This window comes from Vigna umbellata, chromosome 2 (assembly GCF_029865625.1).
Source record: "Vigna umbellata cultivar VRB3 chromosome 2, Vumbellata_1.0, whole genome shotgun sequence".
Classification (NCBI taxonomy): Eukaryota; Viridiplantae; Streptophyta; class Magnoliopsida; order Fabales; family Fabaceae; genus Vigna; species Vigna umbellata.
In genome coordinates this window covers 17,770,000-17,792,273 of record NC_142166.1, presented here as the reverse complement: position 1 = coordinate 17,792,273, position 22,274 = coordinate 17,770,000, and the positions used below count along the sequence as shown (strand labels likewise).

At 35.1% G+C, this 22,274-nt stretch overlaps 1 protein-coding gene across 1 annotated transcript; it reads left to right on the top strand.

Moving 5' to 3' along the window:
- Window positions 1–13,519: 13,519 nt before the first annotated feature.
- LOC124843551 (phytohormone-binding protein-like) lies at window positions 13,520–14,196 on the top strand. Its single transcript, XM_047320324.2, has 2 exons — window positions 13,520–13,732; window positions 13,823–14,196. The coding sequence occupies exons 1-2, from the start codon at window positions 13,552–13,554 to the stop codon at window positions 14,107–14,109; spliced, it is 468 nt and encodes a 155-aa protein (XP_047176280.1). The 5' UTR covers window positions 13,520–13,551; the 3' UTR covers window positions 14,110–14,196.
- The last annotated feature ends 8,078 nt before the right edge of the window (window positions 14,197–22,274 follow it).

Genomic DNA, 22,274 nt, shown 5'->3' with positions numbered 1-22,274 from the left:
GCTACTAGAACTGGCGCATAACTCTGTCAGTCACTTCTGTAGTGACTTCATCATACAATTTTGTCCTAAGCTCCGCCCTAAGCTCCATCCTAAGCTCTGCCCTAAGCTTCTTTGAGATCTCTTGTGTCACCCTTTGTTCTTGTTCTTCGATGTATGCATATGAAGTCTGACGCGAAGAACTCCCAAAATAATCTCGAATGCCTACTCCAGTACCAGCAGCACGCATACGTCCAGGGTGCTTAGGTCTTCCAATTGCAGTGGTAAGAATATCCTGGCGACCCTTTGGAGTGAATTGACCTTGAGAGCTCTGCTCAACCAAGGAGTCCTGTAACATAAAAAAGCACCATTATTCTTTAAAAAGTTCAATGTAGTATGTATAATGAAACTATTATTGTTTTAGGAATAGTGATAACTTACAATTCTTTCAAATATTTGTCGTGCAGTCTTAGAAGAGTAGTCCCCTAATGATCTTAAACGAGCCAACTTCCACTTCTCAAGCCGAGAAGGTGGAGAAGGAGGCTAGGGGCTACCACCCTCAGATGATGGTCTACCTTTTGCATTTTGCTTGAAGATTTTCTCCTTTAGATTCCTATACCCACCACGAGATAATAAGTGGGGGTTCTTATTTTGAGCACTTATTCCTTGTGCTTTGCTTCTTGTTGCCTGTCACATATATTAAATTAGTTAGCTCATATGATATATATTTGTTAATGAGAAATTGAATAATATCAATTATACTAACCTTCCATTCCTTTGATGTCCGCCTCTGTACAAAGAGGCGCCAAGTCTTCTCATCAATGGCCTTATATTTTTTTTGCCTCCAAATATATATCTCGAGGTCAACTTAGTCTTAAAACCCCAGAATTTCTCAACAATAGATGATAAAAACTTATTTTTAAGTGTTATGACATTTGGAATGTCAAATGTCATCTGCAATAAACATAATAAAGTTGTATCAGTACAAATTTATCAATATAAACAAAGGATATTAATTAACTTACCAATAGATCGTTCCATATAATGTTCCAATCAACCTCGAACACATGTTCAAAAGATGGAGTAAGAATATTAATCCTATCACATTAACATCCACAAGTGTCCTTTCACCATTATTTCTTTTGACCATCAGTTGTTTCAACCTGGTGGCTCCTCTAGTAGGTCTGGATGAGGGAGCCTCATCCCCTGATGAATATGGGTGGTCAGCCATATATTTGTCAAAATAAATAACAACATGAAATATTAATAAAAGACTTATGCAATATCATATAATTTAACAAAACATGTAATAAGGGTCATATGAAATATTAATAAAAGACTTATGTAATATTAATAAACAACTTATACACAAATTTGAAATTCATAAATAAATAAATGGATTGGTCATATGTATATCCCCTCCTCATGATCTGACCGAATTGCATGCACATCGTCAAGTAAAGGATGGTCATCCAGATTTGTCATTGTTTTCAATGAATGGTTGTCAGCAATATGAATATTAATCAGATTGTCTTCGTTAACTTCAATTTGTTTTTTTCCTTGAAGAGCGACATACCAATGATCTGACATAGGATCTTTGACATAAAAAACCTGATATGCTTGATGTACCATGATAAACGGTTCGTCTCGATAACCCACCTTTCGAAAATAAACCAGTGTCATACTCGATTCATCTATTTTCACACTACTCTTATTGTCAAACCACTTACATTTGAACAATGGAACAAAAAACTTAGTGTAATCAACCTCCTATATCTCTTCTATTATAACATAAAATCTCATTGATCTAAGTACATGATTTTGATATTTTGATGTGGAAAATTGGCGCGACTCAGCTTCTAAACTAACTCCACTATTTTGTACTATGCTTTTATCATACAAAGTCTTCATATAGAATGTGCAATTATTGATTTCATAACCTATACTACATATGACATCAAACTTTAAACCATTTGCAAGCCACAACAAAGTCTGAGAAGAATGTGGCTCTTTGTCAACTTCAGATTTGAACCAAGACATAAATGTTTTGTTATGCTCCATTAACTGTCATTTCTCTGATTGTCTTGGATTTTTATTCTTCACAATGACTTTGTGTGCTTCCAAAAAAAGGATCACCTCATCTGTGTTGTTCAATATATAAAGATGTGCTTGCAACAATTCTTCGCGGTCTTTGGTCACCACATTCACACCTTGAATGCTTTTACTTGTAGAACATTTATTCAACCATGATCTGCGAGGAACACCTATTGGATTTGTTGAAGTCATGTAATCTGAACAAAACTCAATACTTTCTTCAGCAATATAACTTTCAATTATTGAACCTTCGGGACGATACAGATTTTTAACGTACCCTTTCAAAATCTTAATACAATGCTCAATAGGTTACATCCATCTTAAGTATATCGGTCTGTACAATTTGATTTCTCTAACCAAATGAACAAGTAAATGTACCATGATATCTAAAAAAGATGGAGGGAAAAACATCTCTAGTTGACACAAGATGATAACAATCTCGCCTTGAAGTTCATCTAACTTTGTAGGATCGATGACTTTACAACAAATTGACGAGAAAAATGAACACAACCTGTTTATGGTCTGCCTAACATTTTTGGACAAAATTCCACGAATAGCCACCGGTAACAATTGTTCCATTAAGACATGGCAATCGTAAGACTTCCTGCCAACAAGCTTTAAGTCCTACATCAACACTAAACTCTTCATATTTGAATAGTATCCTTGTGGTACCTTGATACTCTTTAAACAAAGGCAAAAACTTAGCTTCTCTTGTCTAGACATTGTGTAACATGCAAGGGGAAAATAAGTACGTTTATCAATCTTCCTGGGTGCCAAATCTTCTCAGATCTTCATGTCAACCAGATCCAAACGAGCATTCACTCCATCTTTTGTCTCTCCCTGAATGTTGAGCAGTGTACCAATCAAGCTATCACACACATTCTTCTCTACATGCATCACATCTATGCAATGTCTAGCATCTAACTTCGACCAGTATGGAAGATAAATGAATATTGATTTCTCCTTCCAAGGGGTCGTTACAGATGACTTCTTGGAAGTTTTCCCAAATACATGATGTATTTTATTAACTTTTTCAAGGATTTGAAGGCCAGTAAGTGGATTTGGTGCTTCGTCCCTCTCTTGATATCCAGTGAATGCTTTTTTTAACCTTCGATATGGATGATTACATTTTAAAAATCTCCGATGACGCAGATACACTGAGAATATAAGTTTTATTGGTCCAAATGGAAATTCAAGGCCCAAAATCAGATTTTATTTGGAAAATTCAGAACGGGCTAAAGTGCAGATAGAAGAAATTTCAGGACATTTGTGCAATTTTGGAAAGTCAAAAAATCTAAAAGATAAAATTCAGTTGTTGAATTTAATTTGGGAATATCAACAGAAAATATCTTCCAAATAATTTTATCATTATCTAAATCTTTTAGTTATTTGGAAGATATAGGATATAAGATAATTGAGTTAATATCTATCAAATATTCTTTAAAACTGATTTAATCTAATGAATATTTGAAAGATATAATATATCAACAGAAAATATCTTATCAACAAACTATTCAGAGTCCAAGCCCAATCAAGCCTATATAAAGAGACCCAAGGGAGGCAGAAAAAGGGGACTTCACTTAATTCATTCTCTCATACTCCTCTCACTTTTCTTTCATCTTATATTCAACTCCATTCATGGAGAGCTAAGCATCTAGGGCTATTCTGCTGTAATTCCATGATGGATTCTGAGGTTACGTTCAGTTAATGCAATTGTTTATTTTGATTATTGATTTAAGTTGTTCTCTCTCTATGTCTTTCATCTCTCTATCAAATTAAAAGCAAAGATTTTTGCATCATAATGTGTTTGAATCTACATGCATATTGATTATATGAGTTCTAGGGTTTCTAGGTTTAATTGAGAATCTACTTTGATTTAATTTAGGAACTTTCATATGATTAAATGGTTTTTACTATCAATTGAGAATGTACTTTGATTGATTAGTAATAATTTCAACTATAATCAATTGAGAATTTACTTTGATTGATTAGCTTTTAATTTGGTTAGGAGATTTAAGAATAGACATGATTAAACACAATAGAATTTGATTGAGAATGTACTTTGGTTGAATTTATTGTGAATAATCTAGTAAGGTTTTGCATTTGATTGAGAATTTACTTTGGTTAAATGAATTATCGCCCTCAAATTAATTAAGAATGTACTTTAATTAATTTGAAACTTAAATAATAATCAATTGAACAATTATCTGTGAATAACCGATGATGAATCTCTCTTGGAAAAGCAGTGGAATTAGCCTATTTCATCATAAATGTTTTTAAGTTTCTTATTTATTCTTTAAACATTCTTCAACCACTACTTTTATTCATAAGCATTGCATAACATTCATAAGAGTTAGATATTTGAAAGCAATTTTGTGTTCGTTGGGAGACGACTCAGGGTTACGTTAACCCTATCTACTTTCTTAAATACTACTTGGCAATACTGAAGTTGCCTTGAAAAGTAGTATTAATTTGATAGCCTCAACGACAGCGTATTAATTACCAAATGGGTTCATTCCATCAGTGGCTAAACCAAGCCTAAGATTTCTACATTCTTGACCAAATTGGGGGAATTATTGATCAATATTTTTCCATTGCTTTGAATCCGCTCGATGACGAAGCAGCCCGTCAATTTTTCTCTCATTTACATGCCATCTAAGGTTTCTAGCATCTTTTGGATTCGCAAGTCTTGGCACAATTGGAAGGTACCAAACTACTTTCAAAACAGATCCAGTTTTTTCTATCTGACCATTATCTTCACTATTATTTTTTGACTTGTATCGTGATAACCCACATTTTGGACACTTTTTCAAAAATTCAAACTCTTTCCTATATAAAATGAAGTCATTGGGACAAGCATGTATCCTTTTATACTCCATACCCATCGGAAAAAGAATTTTCTTAACATCATAATTACGAGTGTGTAGTGTATTTCCATCTGGCAGCATTTCATTCAACAACGTCAACAATTTTGTGAAACTCTTATCAGTCCATCCATTGGTCGCCTTCAAATTCATGAGCCTTAATACTGCTGATAATTGTGTGAACTTAGTTGAACCGACATACAAAGGTGTTTCCGCTTCAGTCGACATCGTCTCATACACATGAGCTTTGGCAAAATTTTCTGCACCAACATCGCAGATCATGTCCTCTAATTTATCTTCATCCGGTCGATCTTCTTGCATGGTGGAATCAATAACATTCTCAGTTTGGGAGACAGTTGGAAAGTGTATTTCTTCGCCGTGCCATATCCATGTTGTATAACATCGTAGGAAACCATCACAGATAAGATGTTCCCTAATTTGGGTTGCGTTCAACTTTCTCCCATTCAAACAGTTCACACAAGGACATATAAAATTCACTTAATCATCACTTCTACCTTCATTACGTTGCGCAAATTGTATATATTCTTCTACCCCTCTCTCGTACTCAACACTAATGTGTGGTAAATTGATCCAATTTTGATCCATACATAAATATTCTACAAAATTACAATCATACAATCATACAATTATTCAACATACAATCAATTCAATCATACGATCGTACAATTTATAAGCATTCAAAAGATCAATTAAAACATTCAATCATTCATAATTATTAACATTCAACATAAAAAAAATTAAAAATCAACAAAATAAAATTAATAAACACAATAATAGGAACCTGGGAGCGTGAAAAACCAGACAACAATGAATAAGATGCGACAACCCGCATTTTGAAACGGATCAAATTTCAAAGCAAAAACACAATACCTACATAAAAATACAACAAAACGTAAGTTTGATCATCAAAAACAAAAAAAAACGCATTAAACCAATCCAAAAACGCAAAAAAAAATGAAAAAACTCTGGTGACCAAAGCCAAATTTGATCGGATACAAACGTTGACGAAAACAATGAAGGACGTCGTTCTACAGTGACGACGGCGACACAACTGTGGCGAGGAGACAAGGAAGAAGAAGAAGAAATCACAAAAACCAAACAAAAATGAGTTTGCAACGATTTTGATCGGTGATAATGTAAAATAAGCGTCAACAATGACCGCGGTAGCCACAAAAACTAACTTTGAACGATGAAAAATGAGAGAAAATGCAGTGGCACGCAGCAAGAGTGGATGAGCGTTTCTTTTTCGCAAGGAGGAAGACGATATTGTTCATGCATTTTCTTCTTTTTAACCTACGAGAACTTTATTACCTCAGTTCCAAATACAACCGAGGCAGTAAGGGGTATATGGCCTCGGTTCCCCCAAAAACCGAGGCCTATACGCGTCAAAAATAAATTCAAAATTCATCTGAAATGGTAATTTTGAAATTTTTTCAACGTTTTTGCCTTGGTTCCCCGCCAACCCGAGGTCAAATCCTCTGATAAAAATTAAATTTTACTTAAAGATTTAAATTTTGTTCAGAATAGGTTCTATGGCCTTTATTCCCCATAGAACCGAAGCCAAATCCCTAACGGTCTAACTGCCAACTTTAATGTATGCTGCAAATGTGGAATGTCAGAATTTTGCAAGGGTTTATGGCCTCGGTTCCCCTTAGAACCGAAGTCAAATCCCTAACCATCTAACTGCCACCTTTATGACAATAAACTGCAATTGTGGAATGTCAGAGTCTTGCAGGGGTTTTTGACCTCGGTTCTGCAGACAATCGTGTTCAAAAGCCCTGTACAGGGATTTTCATCAGACAACTGACTGGATTGTTAGCTCTTGCAGGGGTTTTTGGCCTCGGTTCTGTAGACAACCGAGGCCATATACCTTTATAGCATCGGTTGGGAAGCAACCGAGGCCTATACTGTCAAGAAAATTTCAAAATTGCCACTACGTCATTGTATGCTTCGGTTGCTGGTGAACCGAGGCATAACAGGCGCGGTAATATCCCTATTTTTTTACTAGTGCATCCTGCGAAAAATTCTTTGAGTATTCGCAGCACTCCTAATACTTAGCAACCCTGCCGAGATTTCCTTGAGTATTTGCACCGCTCTTGGTACTCAGCAACACTGTCGAGATTTCCTTGAGTATTCGCACCACTCTTGGTACTCAGCCATCCTACCAAGAATTCCTTGAGTATTCGCATCACTCCTAATACTCAGCAACCCTACTGAGATTTCCTTGAGTATTTGCATCGCTCCTGGTACTTAACAACATTGCCGAGATTTCCTTGAGTATTCGCACCACTCTTGGTATCCCTAGGCAACCTAGTATCTACGATACTGCCTGGTTGAGTTTTACCCACTCCTGGTTGTGTAGTATTCTCCACCACTTTTGGTATCTCTGATCACCAAATAACCTCTAGTTACCCTAAATCATTTGAATATTCACACTACTCCTAGTACTAGACGATCTCGCCTAGACTTCCTTAACCATTCAAAGTTAAGTTGTAAGTGTTTTGATTCTCTCCAGAATTGCAATCATAGATTTCTTATAAGTCGTTCAGACCATAACTTGCACACAGAGGATATGTTACAATACAATACAGTCTAAACACTCGTAGATGTTTCTGTCATATGTCTTTTTCTCATATGTCTTTTTCTCACCTTTACATAAGTAAGCATTTAATACAATAAAGTACTAGAGGGATGCTTTACTTCACTCATTCTCTCTTTCTCTTGTTACAAGCAGAAGTAAAATATTACAATGAAGCTTGAGAGATCTTCTTCTATATTCCACCCTTTCACTTTATTCTCTTTATTCAAGTGGATGTTTTGATGAAGCTTGAGAGTATTTTTCTTTTTTCCTTGGGGTCTTCTCTTTTTCCCTTTTCTTGATAGGAGGAATTTATCATTGATAGCTTAAAGAGATTTCCTTTCTCAATGGATGATGAGATATCTTTATATCTTCATATTTTCTCTCATCTTCATCATCTTCTTCTTTCTTTTAGTCTTCTATTTGTACACCTTGATGATATAGTCGTTGTGACGATGTTTGTCTTGAGATTTGATAATGTGGCTGTTTTGACGAAGCTTGTCTTGAGATTTGTTCTTTTTGCTATTGTTTTTCAGAACTTTTATCAAAAGTAGTTTTGACTTATCTTTTTGGCACAACTTTTGGCAACCTGATCAACATTCCTTTGTCTTTTTCTTAGCGTTCATTTTGGTGCTTGTGAACATTTGTAGCAATTGATCTGCTCAAGATAGAGATGTGTATAGTAAGTATGTTTATTTCCTTTTATTTTGATCTTTTTAAATGTTTTAATAATTTTTTCAGGTTTCTACGTTTTTTGATGTTTTTGTGTTTACGAGATTAGTTGGTATGTTTAGGTTGTAAGAGGCTTGTTGCTTGATGGTTTACTTATTGATTTCGTGATTTATTTTGACATAGGTATTATGTCATGAAATCTAGAGGAAGAGGATTTCGTGAATGTCTTTCATTTTACCTACTACTTATGTGATGAGTTTTTGGTGTACTGGCAGTTCATCAGATATCATTATTGTTGTTTTTGAACGTTGAGTATTTAATGTCATTAAATGCTTTATCAGAACAACAAAATACTTTTTGATTTTCCACCGTTAGGTAGCATTTTGCAATTAAGCTCTTTTCTAAAGATACCATGCGCTGTATAGAGACTTCATCGCTAGACGAAATATAGTTTAAGCTGATGGTGTCGTTTAGTCAGGTAAACACTTGTTTTTGGTTTTGTCTCTTTTTAAGCATATATCGTTTAGCTTGTTCAAGCTTTCTTTTTATTTAATGATTAAATTCTTTTAACGTGTTTTTTCAGAGACGTCGTCTCAATTGTTTGTTTTTTAGAGTTATGCTGAATACCACTTTCAGGTATAATAAGCAATGTAACACCCAATTTCTGAGATGTCACGCGATAAAAATTGTTTTGAAACAAAACAAAACATTTCCATAAAACATTCATTAAAGATAATGAAACTTTATTATCAGTAAAATCTATATATAAGAATGACTTTTTATCAAGAAAAAGTAACTTAGTTAATAATGGTTTGGATTAAGTCGTTCATCAGATGAAAATTTATTCTTTGTAGAAAGAAGATGTTCAAATTTGACCTGGTGAGACACCATCTTTCCACTAATGAATGAAAACTTCTTTAAGAATAATATTTTGTTTACCTTATGATTTTGTAAATACCTGGATATTATTTTTATATGTATCTTTTGTATCTTGCTCTTGTTATTTTTAGCTAGGATTTTACTTCACATAGAAAAAATTTATGATATAGTTTGTTTAGTATAACGTTAATTAATCTGTATCTATATGGCAAATATGCAGGGTTAGTATTCAAATTCAACATCTACTTTTAAGAACTTTTATGATTTTACACATAATTCTAAATTGATTGCCAGATTCATTGCCATTGCATGGAAGCATTGCCAGATCTTTTTAAAGCCGTCTACATAATGCAGATACTCATGCATGGAGAGAGACAAAAATGTTAATGTTGTGTTCGCATGAACCGAATTTACTGTTCATGCAAATTACAGAGCGAGGAATTGAACCTCACGTGGTGTTCGTATGAGAGGATTGCGAGGAAAAGCGAAGACGGATTTGCGGGATTCATCCAGTTTTGGTCACCCGCGGAAGTGAGAAGATTTACACTGACTTTAAGTGAAATGTCGTGTGTGCCCTGGGCCTTTTTATTAAATTCCAGATAAGTGAATCCTATGCAGATGAAAACCGATTCCATAGCACATTGCACCAAAGAACCAATTACATGGTGAAGGGGTATATATTAAAAATATAGAAAACAGTCAAGGGTTTGCTTTACCACTGTGCATACACGAGAATGCTTAGGTTGGCGTGGGGGCGTGGCCATTGCAAAGTTCCTGAGCTACGGATAGCTGATGATACGGTGCTTCATACAGGCATTGAATAGGAAAGATTCCTGCATCCACACACAGTGAAAGTGCAGTAAGGATAAGTGCGGTCAATGTTGAAATTCATATGTGGTTGGTTGTAGGTAGGTGATGTTATTTATTGAGTGGTAAGAAGCTTAGTAAATTGGTTGCTAGTGTTGTAAGGTGTGTGCGAAGAGAGAGTGCTCCGTTGTGTAAGCTCAGACGAGGAAGAGAACAAGATTTTGGTGAGACGAAGAAGAGAAAGTGGTTAGGTTAGTAACATACCAAAACGTATATCGAAGCACATATTGTTGGTTTTGATTTGCAGGGTTGTAGAGGAGGAGGAAGAAGGACGTTGTGCGTGTTGATGGAATGCAGCAGCTGGTGGTTGAAGATGAAGAAACTGGATCCGCGTGTTTGAGAAGATGATGAACAGTGCCAGTCGTAGGCGTAATCGGTTACAGCCTTTTCTTTTGCGGTTACAATGCTGTGAAGGAATGTGAGCACTTCTGTAATCGATTACGTGAAAGGTAACCGATTACAGACCTTTGAATATGTGTTGTTTTGGTTAGTTGGAGGAGTATTACGTTGAAACTTGAAGAGCTGGCTGAAGACCCCTGGTGCTGGAAGGCTTATGAGTCTGAACGCCATGGAGATGTTCTCAGCTGGTCTTAGATCCGGGGTTGAGGGGGCATATGTTAGGCAGTTTCCAGAAAACCGAAAGTAAGGGTATGGAGACGTACTGGAGTAAGAAGTCAAGGGCCGGTCATGGTTGGCAGAGACCAAATACTTACATAATGAGCAGGTCATCCCTTTCTGGATGCAGTGAAACATGATGCAGTGGTGTATATTGGTGACTGGAGAGCAAGCGAGCTGCTGCAATGCATGGAAGAGTGTTGACTTTGCATTTGGTTGTTGCGCAAAGTGGTTGTGAGACATAAGTGCATGGTGGGTGAAAGACGATGAGGTCTAACGGTGTGTTTGTGATGCAGGTGTTCACTGTGGTTGGACGTACTGTGATCGTGGTGGACGCGTGAAGTTTGTGCATATTGGCAAAGGTTAATGTAAGATTGAAAGTTGAATTCAGTGATGTGCAAGCATTGAAAAATGGGGTTGTTATCTAAAAAACGAATATGATTATATTTGTAGGTTTGAATGCAAGGTAGCATCTAAGGTCAAATTGGTTGTGTGATTTGAGGAAAATTGGTTCTGGCACTCATTTCTGGAAATCTCTTGCTGAAAGCTTATTGAAGTGTGCATATACGTGTTGAAGGTCTTCAAGAGGTAAGTGTTTTAGATGATTTGGATGTAATATATATATATATATATATATATATATATATATATATATATATATATATGTCAATGATTGAATCAGTGGTGGTTATGTGTACATTTACAAGTTTGAATGTATGAATGAAATATATTATGGTCATTTATATGATATGTTATTTAGTATATGAATGTATTAATATTTCAAAGCTGGATTTGATTTGTTATAAGTATATGTATGTAGTTAAAAAAAATGTATGACAAGTTGTCGTTGTGTCATGGTATTTGTTGTTGTTTATTTATAATGATTACTTGAATGTATTAATGTATATATCAATTATGTTTAATGAATATATGAATGCATGATTTTGATTGTAGTATGTGTAATTGTTGAAGTAAATATAGATGGAAGAATATATAGATTTATCATATTTGAACCGCGAAGATGTACATGATGATGTGGTTGGTGTAGACTTCAAGATTATCGCAATGATACGTTAACACTTACAAATAACCACTTCATTGGCGGCAATAACAATGTTATGCATTGTTGGACACGCATTGAGTATCTTGAATATGTACTCCAGTGATTCGAGTAGTGTAAGCAATTACCTACCTGATAAAGACCGTCGTAGGGAGCAGTTAATGTCATATCTGTATGTGACTTTGAAATATTAGATTATATATTAATGTTATTGTCCTTAACATCAACTTTGGTAGTTTTTTTTATTATTTACTTTCTGATCTGCAAATTAGATGGACTCTCGAATCATTGATGAAGTGCAAAAACAAATTCATCTATCAACAAGACTGTCTGTTGTTTTTGAACGACATATACAGGCCACAGAGCGTCGAATCAACCTGGTAAATGCTACCATTCAATCATCTAATCCAACTATAGAAGAAATTGAAAACTTGTTACATACTATGAACATTGAAGACCATGATTTAATCAGACAGTGTTTCAATTTTTTATCTTCGCATCCATCTCATACAAGACGTCTAATAGGGATGCCAATACAATATCGTTTCAATGCATTGCAACGATACCTTGCTGAATCAACGTCATGATGAAGTATTGAAACAATATTTGTATGTTGACATCTTCCAACTTTTTTTTAGGTCGTGTGATATTATAACTTGCTACTTAATTGTGTTTGTTTGATTAATGTTAATCATTCTCACATGCGTGACAAATAAATTGATACCACTTCGTACTAAATTATATTACAATTTAATTGTACAATTTAAAATACATTCATTTTACTACAATTTAATTTTTATAATTTTTAAACATTAATTTTAACAATTTTTCATAATTTTTTTCTCTTTATAAACATTTTTACAATTAAATATAACATTACAAAATAACATTTTATAATACTTTTATAAGTAGGGGCAATTTGGTAATCTTTATTTTCTACCAATTAAACAAATTTTTAAAATCTATCACATCAATCAAATCCTACACTAATTCTCACAGACTTTACTTTCAAATCCACTTTCAATTAACCACAAATCCACTAAAAAAAACAACAAAAAAATTACCCTGAAATCCACTCAAATCCATTCAAATCATCTCCCCCAAATACCCCCAAAAGAACACAGCCTAATTGAGATTCCTATTATTACTGTGTCTCGGTAGCATCATCGGTTGATTTTTTTAATTTTTAAGTATTAAAATCAAGGACAATATTATTTTGACAACATTTTTTTGATAATCTTTTAACATTATCTACGTATCATTTTATGACTAGTCCATATTAATGTTTATAATTATTATTATTAATTATGAAATGATTTTAAACTAATACATATAAATGATATTAAAATATTATAAAAAAATATTATCAAATTATCGTTATTCTAATATAAAAACATGCATTAAAAAGAAGATACATAAGAGGGCGACGGCAGAGGCAGGAATTAATGACAACTTTTAAAGAAATGTGCCCCGTGTGTTAATTCTCTTCCTTCTGACTCATGCTCTAATGGTAGGCTTTTCACTTTTCAGAAAATTTCTGATTTATGAAAAACAAATTCATTGAAAACAGTTATTTCCTCTGGGGCTTTTTGAAACTTCCTAGGCAAAATAGTTATTTCACTTTTCAAGATTCACGACTTTCAATAGACCTGAATTATTGTGCACCAATGGAATTTCATTTAGCGAAATTGTATCTTGCTTTTTCAATATTTGTTTGGTAGAATTTAACTTTTTGGGAGTGGAATTTTATCAAGCTTTTTAGTTTTCTTCTTTTATATATATATATATATATATATATATATATATATATATATATATATATATATATATATATATATATATATATATATATATATATATATATATATATATATATATATATATATATATATACCCTCCTTCCTTAGGCCAAATTGAGAAGAGACATGACGAAGGAATTGAGCGACACAACCGAGGTGAGTGTTGGGTTGGAAGCCCTGTGGCAAGCCTTCTCAAAGGATTTGGCAGTAACGGTTGTAAAAGTTATTCCAAATATAGTGAAAGATGCGACCGTGGTGGAAGGTGATGGTGGGGTAGGCACAGTCTTTCTCTTCAATTTTTTCTCCGGTGAGGATTTTCTTTCAAGCTTTTCCTGTAATCATACGAATTTCATGGTTGATTTAATAATGGAAGTGAAACATTTTGTGGAATTCTCAGGTGTGAGCCCAGTGAGTTACCAGAAGGAGAAGATCACAGAGCTTGATGAGATTTCTCATGAAATTGGGCTGCAAGTGGTTGAGGGAGGGTTTCTGGAGAAAGGCTTTTCATACTTTAAGACAAGTTTTCAACTATCTGCAGTGGCAGAGGAAAAGACTTTGGTGAAGGTGAAGATCTCTTTTGACTCTGAGTCTGAGATCGCAGAAAATGTTCAACCTGTGAAGTCACTACAGTCTGTTTTATCCTTTGTGCGATGCCTGGAAACATATCTGTTGAATGATGCTTGAATTGTCGATGCCTGAAAACATACCAGGATCCTTAATGTTTGAATAATGTTTGAAGAAATGTGCCAGTGAGGTCATTCTTTTCCTTCTGATTCATGCTCTAATTGTTGGCTTTTTACTTTTCAGAAAATTTCTGATTTATGAAAAGAAATTTCATTATAAAATAGTTATTTCCTCCAAAGCTTTTTGAAACTTTCTAGGCAAAATAGTTATTTCACTTTTCAGGATTCACGACTTTCAATAGACCTGAGTTATTGTGCACTAATGGAATTTGATTTTAGAGGCGAAATTGTCTCTTGCTTTTTCAATATTTGTTTAGTAATTTAAATTTTTGGGAATGGAGTTTTAGCAAGTTTTTTAAGTTTTTTTAGTTTTTTCTTTCATTTAAAAAGTTGGAGTGATTAATTATTTGTTTTCAAATTGAATTTCGAGGTCGAATTTGGAAAACAGTTTTGTGATTTTTTCAACACTAGTCTTATTATATGCAACTTAAATATTGTACTTTAATATTGAATTACTCGACCACTGAAATTTTTATTTTCTTAGATTATCCATTTCACTGTGGAAAAATATTATACTCTAGAAATTACACCTTTTTACATAATTCTTTTATCAATTTATATAAAAATATATATTTAAATACAGTAAGGAATTAAACAAATTAAAATAATTATTATATTTATATATTAAATCATTCTTATAACTAATTGAAACTTAATTTATAAACATTAATAATTTAAGTTACAATAAAATTATATATTTATATCTATAAAAAAATATAATAGAAAAACTTAAATTTTTAAATTATTTTTCTATTTTAAATTATAACTTTAAAAAATAGTTAACATATTAGTCTATCGCGTCCTATTCTAAATAAGAGTGAATTGAATGGTCATCCATTTGCCATCCAATATTAAGAATAATTTATATATTCAAAGTTACTTTTGGGAGTTCCTCTTCTTCCTTTTATTTCAATCTCTTCTTTTTCTTTCTTTTCTTTCTCATTCCTTTCTTTTATCTTTTTTCTCTTTATACTCTCTTGATAACATTGTCAAGGTGTAGAATTCAACAAATCTTTCGTGAAATCTGGATCAGCGAAGTAGTTGGAAACTGGTAGCGAAGAAGGTATAGATCGGTGGCTGTTTGGAGTGGGTGAAGTGGCTATAGCTCAGACAGCCATTCATCAAGGAAGGAAGCTAAAAAGGTGAATAGGGAAGCAAGGGAATGACTCTTGGTTGCAAAGCACATGGTTGGAAATTGCATCAGCAAAAATTCTCAAATATTCCAAAAGTGATTTACAAGTGAAGCTAAGGTGAATTTGTAGAAGATTCACCTAGACTTATACGGTACTGATGAAATCCATAATATATGGATCTTAATCCACGTGGCAAAGCATGGAAAATGTGCCATATTCTAGAAGATGCACGAAATACATGTGTCGAAAAGTAAAAAGCAAACACATTGCTGCTCAGCGGCAAGGGTTGGGTGTTGAGCGCCACCCACTTTATTCCTCTTTGCTTGCAGTTCTTCTATCCTTCCCCTTGTGCTAGTTTGGGCCATTCTGGATCATCTAATTGGGCTCCTGGCTTCCACTTAAAGCATGCAAAGACCACTTGACCTTCTAGAAGGGAATCTTCAAGGTCTTGTTGGATTTTTTTGACCATCCCTTGAGTGATGGGACCTTGGTGTATCATGGTGCTTGGTCCTTGCATATCATCTCCTTCCCCTTTGAAAGGATTTGGTCTCAAATCCAGAGGGTCTTCATCATCTATGGCATATCCTACAAAAGGTTTAAGGACAAATACATTAAAGGTAGAGTGGATGCCATATTCGGGCGGAAGATCATCTAAGGTCAAATACATTAAAGGTAGAGCACTTGATTTCTCAATAAGGTTGATAGAGATCTATTTACTACTTCAGTTTGGCCATCTGTTTGGGGATGACAAGTAGTTGAAAAAGAAAGCTTAGTCCCTAATCTAGACCGTAAGGTCCTCCAAAAGTGACTAAGAAATTTTGTATCTCTATCAGAAATGATAACTCGAGGTAGTCCATGAAGTTTTACCACATCTCTAAAGAATATCTTAGCAATGTTGCTTGCATAATCTACTTTATGGCAGGGTATGAAATGTGCCATTTTATTAAAATGATCCACTACCACAAAGATAGAATCAAAACCTCTTGAAGTTCTTTGGAGTCCTAGGACAAAATCCATGCTAATTTCTTCCCAAGGGGTTGAAGCAACATTTAAAGGGGTATAGAGTCCATAAGGCATTGCTTTAGATTTTGACTCTAAACAAGTAATGCACTTGTAACAATGTCTTTGGACATCTTTCCTCATGTGAGGCCAAAAGAATTTTTCCTTTAACATGTCAAGAGTCTTTTCTACCCCAAAGTGACCCATTAATCCACCCTCATGCATTTCCTTGACAAGAAGCTTTCTATGGAATTCTTGAGGTATACAAATTTTGCCTTCTTTGAAAAGATACCCCTCTCTTACATTGAAACCTCCTTGAGCCTTGTTGAGGCATTCCTCATAAATTTTGAAAAACTCAGGATCTTGAGCATACAATTCAGTTATGTTATTAAAGCCAAGAATTTGAGCTCCTAATGTGGCCAAAAGATTATTTCTTCTTGATAAAGCATCTGCCAGAATATTGGATTTTCCTTTCTTGTATTTCATAACATAAGAGAATTGTTCAATGAATTCTAACCATTTGGCATGCCTCTTTTGTAACTTGTGTTGGCTCTTCAAATATTTTAGTGATTCATGATCACTATGAATGATGAACTCCTTGGAAACAAGATAATGTTCCCATGTTTGAAGAGCCCTTATAAGAGCATAAAGATCTTTGTGGGTGGGGTAATTACAAGTGTCCCCATGAAGTTTTTCACTGAAGTAAGCAATGGGGTGACCTTCTTGTAATAACACAACACCTATGCCAAGACCAGAAGCATAACATTCTAGCTCAAAAGTTTTAGAAAAATTGGGCAGAGCTAGAATGGGTGCTTGAGTGAGCTTCTCTTTGAGTAGCTCAAATGCTTTTTGTTGTTTTTCTCCCTTGGAATGTAACATCCTTTTTCACCAACTCATTGAGAGGTGATGCAATACTAGAGAAGTTAAGAACAAACCTTCTATAAAAGCTTGCCAAACCATGGAAGCTCCTTACTTCTCCTACATTCTTTGGTGATGGCCAATCTTGGATGGCCTTTATTTTCTCAGGGTCAACATGGACCCCATTTTTATTGACTACAAAACCTAGAAAGATGACACTATCAACACAAAAGGTGCATTTGTCAATATTTGCAAACAATTGATTGGTTCTACGAATTGTTAAGACAACTCTCAAATATTTTTCATGGTTTTGCAAATTTTGACTATACACCAGAATGTCATCAAAATAAAATTCTACAAACTTCCCAATGCAATCCCTTAAGACATGGTTCATAGGTTTCATGAATGTGCTTGGAGCATTAATAAGGCCAAAAGGTATCACTAGCCACTCATACAGTCCAAACTTAGTCTTAAAAGCAGTTTTCCACTCATCACCTTCTTTGATTTTGATTTGGTGATATCCGCTTTTGAGATCTATTTTGGAAAATATTTGGGCTCCATGCAATTCATCTAACATAAAATTAAGCCTAGGGATAGGATGTCTGTATTTTATTGTGATGTTGTTGATAACCCTACAATCACAACACATGCGCCATTTCCCATCTTTCTTAGGCACCAACAACACAGGTACAACACAAGGGCTTAAACTCTTTTGAACCCAACCCTTATCCAACAAGTCTTGGACTTGTGACTCAATCTCTTTTGTCTCTTGGGGGTTAGTCCTATAGGCAGGCCTATTAGGAAGAGTTTCCCCAGGTACAAAGTCAATTTGATGCTCTATTCCCCTTAATGGTGGAAGCCCAACTGGAATTTCTTTGGGAAATATATCATCAAATTCCTTTAAAAGTTTTTGCATTGAAAGAGAAAGAGTAGAAGTCTTAGACTCACTAGATGTGCATGTGAGTGTTCCTTAACATAAGAGGAGGTATGAAGGTTGCTCAACATGAATTCCAAAGTTTTTTTATTCAAAAGGACTTCATGTTGAGTGACCTTGTGGGAGGGAACACTATTCTCCCATACCTCATTTTCATCCCTAAGGACTACTATTTTCTCTTTTGTTTTGACGTTTTTTTTTCTTCTTTTTCTTGCTCCCTATTGAGTTTCATTTGTGCTTGATCTTTGGCAACCTGGGCAGGTGACAAGGGATGAAGCACAAATTTCTTGTAAGCTTTGTGCACAATTATGGTATTGGTGAGACCATGGTGGGTACTATTATGATCAAATTGTCATGGTCTCCCCAACAACACATGACAAGCTTCCATGGGAACTATATAACAAATAACATCATCTGTGAAGTTTCCTATAGAAGTTGTCAGTTTAACTTGATACTTTACTATTATATCCCTATCTTCATTTAGCCAATGAAGTTTGTAAGGTTTTGGATGGGGTATCACAGCAAGATTCAGTTTTTCAATCAGCCTTGTGCTACAACAATTGTAGCAAGATCCACTATCAATAATGAGAGAACAATATTTTTCTCTAACTTTACATCTTGTGTGAAAGATGTTCTCTCTTTGTGATAAGTGTTCTAGGCTTGGTTGACTATTAAGCACCCTTCTCACCATGAGAAGTTGACAATCATCAGCAAACACTTCCTCTTCTTGGTCACTCTCACTCTCACTAGTGAGGGATTCACTTTCACTGCTATAAATGTCACTACCTCTTAAAATGATTGTTCTTTTGGTAGGACATTGAGCAGCTATATGACCCCTACCCAAACATTTAAAACACTTGATCTCACTAGTGCGAGTGTGTGAAGAGGATTCTTGTTTGGGTTTTTCAACTATCTTGGCTAGAGGTTTGAGGGGCTCCTTTTCTTTAACAATTTTTTGTTTAAAAGGGGATTGAAACCGTTTAGCAGAAGCTTTTCTCAAATTTTGTTGTTCTACCTTTATACACATTTAAACAAGATCATTCAAATCTCTATAAGGTAGGAGTTCAACCCTATCTCTGATATCAAGATTTAGCTCACTCAAAAATCTGGCCAAGGTAGTCTCTTCTCCCTATGTTATTCCTGCCCTCATCATGTATAGCTCTATATTTTGTCTGTACTCTTCAACAGACATAGACTTTTGTTACAATCTTTGGAGCTTATCCATGAGTTCTCTTTTGTAATAGGAGGGCATGTGTCTCCTCCTAAGGGCATTTGTATGCTCATTCCAATATTTTATTGGAGGGAGTCATTGTCTTAGTCTCTCTTGGACTAGGTCAGTCCACCAATACATTGCATACCCTTGAAAACTTAGGGTAGCAAGTGAGACTTTCTTTCTTCTCCCACTTGATGGCCAGCAAAGGTTTCCTCTACCTTCATCTCCCAATCTAGGTAAACCTCAACATTATCTTTTCCATGAAAGTGAGGTAATACCACATTAACTTCCCTAGGGGGAGGAGGAGATTCAAGTTCCCTTCTATGTCTTCTTGATGAAGAGGGTTGTTGGTAATACTCGCCTACCCTTAAGGACTCTTGTTCATGTTGAGAGTCTCCACTGTAGCTTTCCCTAGATCTCTCCCTATACTGGGCTTGTTCCTCTCTTAGCAATTTCAACTCATTTTCGACCTTAGCATTGTGTAGCTCTCTGTTGACTTTTTCTTGACTCATTTTTCTCTCAATCTCACTAAGTTGGTTGACAAGAGTTTGGAAATTAAATTTCTCTTTAGGGAGATCACTAATCCAAGGGGAATGTCTTCCAGAAGAAACCAGAAGAAACCAGTAGTGAATGATGGTGCAGCAGATTGATGAAATGATGTAGTGTTTGAGGTGTGTTAATGGAGGAAAGGTGTATGGGTGAAGCCTCACAGCTTAGAGGGCCTTCCTACAGAGGAAGGAAGCTAGAGGAAAGGAGAAGAAGTAGTAAATCAAAGGTGACTTAAGAGCACAAAAGCTGGAAAGCAAATTCTGCAGCATATCATTAAGCTCAAAAGTGTCTACAAAATGGGGAAGAGGTCTCCTGTTTATAGGAAGATAAGAGCCTCAAATCTGATATGAAATTCAATCCAAAAGCAAATGAAATTAAGGAAAAAGGCGCCAATTTTCTTCAGCTTCAAACATGCCTCATTCCAACTCAGCAGCACACGTGAAACAACACCAATTCTGTAATGTTGGGCTGGCTAGGTTATTGGCTGAGCTTTTTGATAGCTTTGGCAGCAAGCTTCTCCCTCCAAGTCTCTCTTTTCACGTGATCAAAATGCTATGCTGGCAGCTGCTCCCTCCAATTTTATTAAGCCTACAAAGCAAAGAAAAATGTGCTTTTAATTATGTGAAGAAGGATTAATGTAAATTACCTTCCATAGAAGCAAAATGGTAGGTGATCCTTCTTCCTCTTGAATCCTCTTTGCCATGGCTCTAGTAAGAGGTCCAATGTGTGTCTTAGATGGTCTTCCATCAGACCCTCCCTCTTGAAAATGATCTGTCCTCAGATCTGCTTCAACCTGTTGATCATTCCCTGTGAAAGGAATTAAGTCACAGATGTTAAAAGTATGACTGACACCATAACTCTCAGGGAGATCTAAGATGTATGCATTATCATTTATCCTTTTGACCACCTTGAATGGACCATCTCCTCTTGGACTAAGTTTGGACTTCCTTTGAGAGGGAAATCCTTCCTTTCTCAAATGAAGCCAAACTAGGTCTCCGTTTTCAAAAACTATTTTCTTTCTTCCTTTGTTGTTGCATTCTGCACATTTTTGAGTTTGTTTTTCAATTTGGATTTTGACTTTCTCATGTAACTTCTTGATGAACTCCGCTTTAGAAGCACCTTCTTTATGAAGAAAAGAAGATGATTCTGGAAGAGGTAGTAAATCAAGAGGTGTGATAGGGTTAAAACCATAAACAACCTCAAAAGGAGAAAGATTAGTAGTCTTGTGGACTACTCTATTATAAGCAAATTCAATATGAGATAGATGTTCATCCCAAGATTTGTTATTACCTCTTAATATTACCCTTAATAATGTAGATAAAGATCTATTTACTACTTCAGTTTGCCCATTAATTTGTGGGTGACATGTAGTAGAAAATAGAAGTTTAGCTCCAAGCTTTTCCCATAAAGTTTTCCAAAAATGGTTTAGGAACTTCACATCTCTATCAGACACTATAGTTTTGGGTAAGCCATGCAATCTCACTATTTCTTTAAAGAAGAGTCTAGAGATATAGCTAGCATCATCTACTTTGTGGCAGGGTATAAAATGAGCCATTTTACTAAAACGATCTACTACCACAAATATAGAATCATACCCCCTTTGAGTTCTTGGCAATCCTAAGACAAAGTCCATGCTTATGTCCTCCCAAGGGGTATTAGCTATAGGAAGAGGTGTATAGAGTCCATGAGGCATAATTTTGGACTTAGCTTGTAAACAAGCTATACATTTAGAACAATGCCTTTGAACATCTATTCTCATGTGTGGCCAATAAAATTTACTTTTCAAAATGTTTAGAGTTTTATCAACTCCATGATGGCCCATGAGTCCTCCTCCATGACTCTCTTTGATAAGAAGTTTTCTAATGGATCCTTGGGGTATACAAAGTTTTCCTTTATTAAAAAGATACCCCTCAGAAAGATAGAATCCATCAAAAGGCTTCTTAAGACATGATGAATAAGTGGATGCAAATGTTTCATCATTTTCATATAACTCTTTTATGTCATCAAATCCTAATATTTGGAATCCTAGGGTTACTAATAATGCATGTCTTCTAGATAAAGCATCCGCAACAACATTAGTACTCCCCTTTTTGTGTTTGATGACATAGGGAAATTGCTCAAGGTATTCCACCCACTTTGCATGTCTTTTGTTTAGCTTTGCTTGCCCTTTAATGTACTTGAGAGATTCATGGTCAGTGTGTATGATGAATTCTCTAGTTACCAAGTAATGCTCTCAAGTTTTTAAAGCTCTAATGAGGGCATACAGCTCTTTGTCATAGGTAGGATAGTTCAAGGTAGGCCCCCTAAGTTTTTCACTAAAGTAAGCTACGGGATGTCCTCCTTGTATTAAAACAGCTCCTATACCTACCCCAGATGCATCACATTCTAGTTCAAAGGCTTTGGAAAAATCAGGCAAAACT

What these genes read in the sequence shown, in the direction of transcription:
- LOC124843551 (XM_047320324.2), top strand. Translation starts at nt 13,552, where the DNA reads ATGACGAAGGAATTGAGCGACACAACCGAGGTGAGTGTTGGGTTGGAA. An exon ending in TCTCTTCAATTTTTTCTCCG is followed by an intron (nt 13,733 to 13,822) that starts GTGAGGATTTTC and finishes TGGAATTCTCAG; the next exon opens with GTGTGAGCCCAGTGAGTTAC.